This window comes from Pithys albifrons, chromosome 9 (genome assembly GCF_047495875.1).
Source record: "Pithys albifrons albifrons isolate INPA30051 chromosome 9, PitAlb_v1, whole genome shotgun sequence".
Lineage (NCBI taxonomy): Eukaryota > Metazoa > Chordata > Aves > Passeriformes > Thamnophilidae > Pithys > Pithys albifrons.
In genome coordinates, this window is record NC_092466.1 from 18,473,698 (window position 1) to 18,480,343 (window position 6,646).

Consider the following 6,646-nt stretch of genomic DNA (forward strand, 5'->3'; position numbering starts at 1 on the left):
TGTTACGTGTGTATATATGTGATGTGGAAGGTTAGCTGAACATGGGTAATACAAAAGTCCACTAGTTCAATAGAGGGCACTGGACACCTGCTGATGGTCTCAGGATTTAGTGATGTGATCAAACTTTGCTAGAAAGCCAGAAGAAAGTAGTGCCTATTCAGCTGATGCATTGTCAGACTCACAGACCTGTGTGCAACTGAAGATAATACACGATGCAGGGCTTTGACTTAGAGGTATACAACAATTGGACATACAAGGGATAACACAGGCACGAAGACAAATGTTTGTGTCCTTGTGTTGTGCTTGGGTTTTTTTTGTAGTCATCTGAAAGTACATTCACACTGTTCATTTCCTGCAGTAGGCCTAAGATTACCTGTAGAGTGTGTATGTATATGTTAGTGGAGTGTACTGAATGATTCATTGGCTCCAGATGGAACATTTTTACACTAGTTAGTGATTTCATGCCTAGTGATAGCACTGACAAAAGTTGATAGGCATCAACTCGAGCAACATAGAAATACCTCAGCATAGAAAGAGGTGGTAAAACAGAGTTACACTCAGTTGGGGAGAGGGAGATTAAGAATTTGATAAAGAAAATATGTTAGTCCTGTGAAATATTTTGTGTTTAGGCTAAAGTTTTTAATCAACTCAAATTCTCAGCATCCCCATGGTCTCAGGGTTCAAGCCACTTGCCTGGAATGTGAGGAGGGGAGTCTCATGTCTCTTTGTATCCAGATCTTGCACTTGAATGTACAGAATAATAAAACAGGAGACTGTAGGTTAGAATCGTAGAATCATTTAGCCTGGAAAAGACCTCTAAGGTCATTGAGTCCAACCTATGAAAAAGCTTAAAAGATGTAACTATGCCAAGCTCCTTCTGCAAACCCAACACCTCTAAGGCCTGTGAGAGACCCGTGCCTCCCCGCGTTTTGTCCTGCTGCAGGGCAGTGTACAGTGTGTCACGGTTGAAGATGTGACCCAGGGAGCGTTTCCGCCGGCGGTTCCCGGGGAGCGGCGGGGGCGGGCGCGGGGGGGCGCTGCTGCCGCGGGAGCCGCGCCGGGGGCGGAGCGTCCCGAGCCCCGGAATGGGGGAGGCAGGACGGGAGGACCACGGGCTGATCGGGGGTGCGCAGCATGGTAACAATTCTTTCTAAAACGAGAGCGGGCATTGTCGCTGCTTTCCTCTGCTCTGGTGACTGCCCTGCTTCCCAGGCCCTGGTTTGAGCAAGTCACTATCCTTCTTCCCCATTTTTCCCCTTAAAAGGCTCAGCATGCACTGAGATGTTGCCTTACCTCTGTTACAACAATAATCTTACTGTACAGAGGGGGAGAAGAGGAGGAAAGAAGAAGAATTTCCCCCTCTGTTGCTGTATTAATTTTCGTATGTTGATTCCTAGATTTCTGCTAACTTTTCCTCATTTTCCTACCCACGGTAGTATTTTGCTGTTTACCTTACAGCTTGTACCTAACAGGGCAGCCTGGGATAGGTGCTTGCATCTTGTGCTCATGTGGAATCTATTTAAGACCCTTTGTGGGGCCTCATTCCAAGCTATGTGCCCTTAAACCTAAACTATGTAGCGGGAGTCTCGAGGTTTTGAGAGAACCATTTAGATTCTTGTAACACATGGGAAAGTTTGGCAGCATTGTAAGTTGAGGGAAAAAAAAGCTGGGGTTGTGTTGCTGAATTAGGTACAGAAAGGATTTGTGCGTACTTACTCTTTTCTTCATGTTATACCTAGCACTGACTAAGAAACTGGAGGCAGCGGAACGGAGATATGTTGTAAGTGCATTTTGGTGGCTGAGCCAAAGGACGTGGACACGGTTTTTGGAGGATGAGGGTTTGCCCTCTCTGATGCGTGAGGATTTATTTTCCCGAGCGCAGCCACTCGCTGAGTGGGGCTGGGCTCCCAGCGCGGGGAGCTGTGCGGCGGACACCATTCCTGCGGCGGAGCCCGTTCCCTCGGAGAAGCCCATTCCTGCTGCGGGGCCCGTTCCCTCGGAGAAGCCCATTCCTGCTGCGGGGCCCGTTCCCTCGGAGAAGCCCATTCCTGCTGCAGGGCCCGTTCTCCCCGGAGAAACCCATTCCCGCGGCGCCGGGCTCGGTGCAGGCCCGACTCAGGGCGGCGCCAGTCTCCCAGGTAAGTGCTGCTCTCTTGTGCCTTGCCTGGGTTTTATGTTGCAGGATATACTAGTAACAGGACTGAAAAATTCCGTTTTCTTTCCTTAAGGGACCTCAGAATATTTTTACATGACCTAAACTGCAGGCAAAACGCCTATTCTTTAAAATTTAGCTTGTATGCAGCAATGGTTCTAAAACTTGAGACTTCTCATGTCTGTAGGGATTAGTCAAAGGAGTGGCTTTAAGACAGCTGAGCGGTTTCTGTCAATCTCCCTTTAGGAAGATTTGGAATACACTATATAGTAAATTTAGTCTCTGCATAATTCTAACAAAGTAAAGAATCATATCCAATCTGGGAGTTTAATTTCTCATTGTAGTTATATAAATCAACAGAAATCACATGACTATTCTCAGACCCAGATGCTGATTGTGTTACAAATACATTTTTCATGCCTTTATTGTGAAATAGAGATCAGAATAAAACACGGTCAGAAGATTGCAATGAAGCTCTTTGATATAGATCCCAATCTTTTAGATTGGTGTCTCACTGGGTTTTAATTTCACTACAATTAACAGAATTAATTGAATTCAACAGAGCAGTCTCACAACAGCACAGAATCTGAATTTATTTCCAAAATATAGTGAATAATAGCACAGGTAATGTTACTGTTTCAGCACACCCCTTGAAGCCTAAGAAGAGAGCAAGATCTTGAGCAGAATCTATTGTAAACAGCTGTGACTGAAAGCAAACTGAAATGTTACAAGTTCATGCAAATTCAGAAAAGATCACTGCTAATTAATCATTCTTAATTATTGAGAAGCTAGGAAATTTTATCTCCCGTTCCCCCATCAGATTTCTTTTCTGATTAGCAAAGTACTAAAATCATCTGAACAAACTAATAAAGTCATCCAGGAAGTTGAGCTCATTTCCAATAGTAGAATAAATGCTATGTCTACAAAAGAAGTGAGTTCATAGGAAGCTGATGGCAAGCTTTGTTTCCCTAAATGTTCAAAGCTTTGTTTTTCTTTTTCCAAAAGCACAAAAGAAGTGATGTCTTAATGGTTAAATCAAAACTTCCATGTCTACCCCTAAAATATATTTAGCAAGTCAGAAATGTTTGGAGTTAAGCCTGCTAGCTTTTCTCTATGATGTGCTTGGCTGTAGTCAAAGGAAAATCCTTTAAAGGATATAGGTCTAACTGGTACATCTTTTTTTTGGATTGATGCTTGGGTAAAGGATCATTTCCATAGCATCTTGCTCAAAAAGCTGTTGAGATGTGGAGTGAATATTACAATAATGCAATAATACTTGTCACTAAGTGTCTGGAAGTGTAGTGAGATTTTACCTTGTATTCTCTTCAGCAGGGAGATATTTTGTTCTTCAAAAGTTATTGGCTTAATTTTTCATCTAGTCAAGAATTTTTCCATGTCAAGTGATAGTGCATAAAGGAGAACATGACCTCAAAAGTAGATGGAGATAAGTCACAGCCACCACATTCAGACTGGAAGCATGGTGTAGATCTCCTTAAGGTTTTGGCCAAGCCTATTGTATAACCAAGGGATCGTTAAGAAAATACATATTTGCACACCTCCATTACCCAGCGCCTATCCACAGGTCAGACCAGGTGTTTAGGTACCCACACATCTTTGGTAGCAGTCACATTAAAAAAAAAGGGTAATTTGTATTTCCTTACCTATAAAGACAAAAAGATGATGACACAATTTAAAATTAGTAAGAGACAGCAATTTTTCAAGTGTCTGCAATGAGTAGAGTGGAAAATGTTCCAACCCTCTTTCTCTGAATTCCAGTGTTAGAGTTCTGCACTTCTGCTTGTTTTTCCTACTTTGCAAATCTCTTGTAGAGCTCTGTGATTACTTTGGTCAGCTAATTCTGTTCTGAGATTGTAATGCATTATATCACCTTTGTATAACAGGAAAGGGACTTCCTCTTTAAAGCCATATTACTATGTAAGGAGGATTTCTGATGGGCGGAGTTACTCCTTGAGCAGATAAAGGCTGCGGAATTTACAGACCTCCCAGACTGCAATCAAAATGAACTGCAGCCTGCCAGAGGGAGTGCTGCTCCGCTACACAATGGAGGGACAGCGGGACAGGTTGTGCTTACAGTCTCTTTGGGACTTTGTCACAGCAAAGGAGCCATTGATCAAGTCACCGTTTTTTCCAGTGCTGTTTTCTTTTACAGCATACATGGCTTTCTGTCTGCCATATATTGCATTGGACTTTTTAAGCATTAGACTACCAAACTTGAGAAAATACAAAATCCAGCCACAGAACTATCCAACTCTTGGACTGATGGTGCCTTGCATTATTCAAAGTGTGTATCACCATGTGGTTTTGATCTTCCCAGTGACATTTCTCCACTGGTACTGGAGACCCATGAATCTACCAGTGATAGCTCCAGAGCTGCCTGAGGTCCTGCTGCAAGTAACAGTTTGTCTGCTGCTGTTCGATTTTGAGTACTTCCTGTGGCATTTGCTTCATCACAAAGTGCCTTGGCTCTACAAGACCTTCCACAAGGTGCATCACAAGCATGTGTCAACGTTTGCCCTTACTACACAGTATTCCAGTGTATGGGAATTGCTCTCACTGGGATTTTTTGCTGCTATTAACCCACTGCTCCTCAGATGCCATCCTTTGACAGAAATGATTTTCTTCCTTGTAAACATTTTTTTGTCAGTGGAGGACCATTCGGGGTACGATCTTCCGTGGTCAACTCACCGACTTGTGCCTTTTGGTTTGTATGGAGGAGCACCACATCATGATCTCCACCATCTGAAATTCAAATCAAACTATGCTCCTTACTTCACCCACTGGGACAAACTCTTCGGGACATTCACAGAGTCACATTCTAATTAAGAATGTATAACTGGGACAAACTAGATTGAACCGGGACACTATTTTTTTAAAGATATTCTGAAGATTGTATATTTGAAGCTGCCTATTAAAGCAATAGCTATTTATAACAAATCCTTTTAATATATCTGTATTTGTATGTGTATTTGGAACTGCCTGTGTTAAATGACTGCAAATGGGAAGGTAAATATCTGTTGCTTAAATTTGAGTCAAAGGCTTAAGAGAAGCATTAAGAGACATTTTCTCTTTTCTCCTTCTTGCCAGCTTTCATAAAGCATGTATTGTGTTACTGTATGATGTTTTATACATACACCAAAACAATTATCTTACTGTTGTAGGATGATTTATGATGTAAACAGAAAAGCTGCACATCATGGTATTTTTGTAGAGTTTAATCTGCCAGAGCATACTATTGTGCAATGATGTAAAATATTGTTGCTAAAATAGGGTTGTTGTCTAACTGTGCAATAATTTTGATATTTATATTTTCAACCTTGATGTACTGTCTGTTTTTAATAGGAAATAAATATCATCATTCTTTTAAAACCCTATTATTTTTCATTTTATTCATTCCTATATTCATATTAGGAACAGGTATGATTCCTTTTGCGTAGGTGTCATTGATTTGAATTCTAGAATCATAGATTTGTTTAGGTTGGAAAAGACCTCTAAGATCGAGTCCAACCATTACCCTAACACTGCCAAATCTACCACTGAACCATGTCCCTGAGTGCCACATTTACACATCCTCTAAATACCTTCAGGGATGGTTAGTCAGCCACTTCCCTGGGCAGCCTGTTCCAATGCTTGACAACCCTTTTGGGGAAGAAATTTTGCATAATATCCAATCTAAATCTGCCCTGCTGCAAATTGAAGCCATTTCCTCTTGTCCTTTCCCTTGTTACCTGGAAAAAGAGACTGACATCCACTTCAATTTCCGAGTTGCAGACTTTTAATATTAAAATGTCATAATATTATTTCAAAGTAAACCATTTCACTTTTTCTCCAGTCATATGTTATTTTAAAATAGTTTTCAATGTTATAGAAACATAATATTGAAGCATGCAGTTTAAAAAGCCATGGTGAAATTTTATTATTATGTTTTTGAGAAGCTTGGATAATTTTCATTAAATTTGTGGTGTGAGAGCAAAATGTTAAACAGCCCCTTAATAAAAGGAAGCATTGGTCCTTCACAACCACATCAATTAATTGCTACTGGGGAGGAATGTAAATAGGTTTTCTACAAAGTAGATGATTCCTTCAATCAGATTTCAGGGGAATAAAACAAACCTTTCAGGATCCTGAGCTGTAGAACAAAATGGCTACATGTTACTAGAAGAGTGGTTATATATAAAAGATCAAAATGTAGTCTCACAGAAGTCACACTGGAAGAATTAAGCATGAAGAAAAAAGTAAGTCTTCAATGTCTCATTTATCAGAGATCAACATGGACTTCTAATGTCCACTACATAACATTTTAATGCTCATAGTCATCTACCCTGTATTACTAGTAAACTTCTCAGAATAATGATGGAAACAGAGAAAGAGCAAATAATGTAGAAAGTGACCAAAGAACATTTACACATCATTGTCCAAAAATGTCTTCATCCTTATGTTATGTCTAGAGGGTTGCATGACCTTACAGAGGCTGTT

The 6,646-nt window shown here is 40.8% G+C and overlaps 1 protein-coding gene across 3 annotated transcripts; it reads left to right on the plus strand.

Annotated features, from left to right (window-relative positions):
• The first annotated feature begins 1,067 nt into the window (after positions 1-1,067).
• CH25H (cholesterol 25-hydroxylase) lies at positions 1,068-5,538 on the plus strand. 3 transcript variants are annotated; one of them, XM_071563222.1, is made up of 3 exons: positions 1,068-1,137; positions 1,740-2,138; positions 4,054-5,538. In XM_071563222.1, exon 3 carries the CDS (start codon positions 4,172-4,174, stop codon positions 4,994-4,996), a length of 825 nt encoding a protein of 274 aa, XP_071419323.1. In that variant the 5' UTR covers positions 1,068-1,137; positions 1,740-2,138; positions 4,054-4,171; the 3' UTR covers positions 4,997-5,538. The 3 variants fall into 3 exon arrangements, with proteins under 3 accessions (XP_071419323.1, XP_071419324.1, XP_071419322.1); XM_071563223.1 differs by having other exon boundaries at positions 1,108-1,381; XM_071563221.1 differs by having other exon boundaries at positions 1,108-2,138.
• Positions 5,539-6,646: the final 1,108 nt, after the last annotated feature.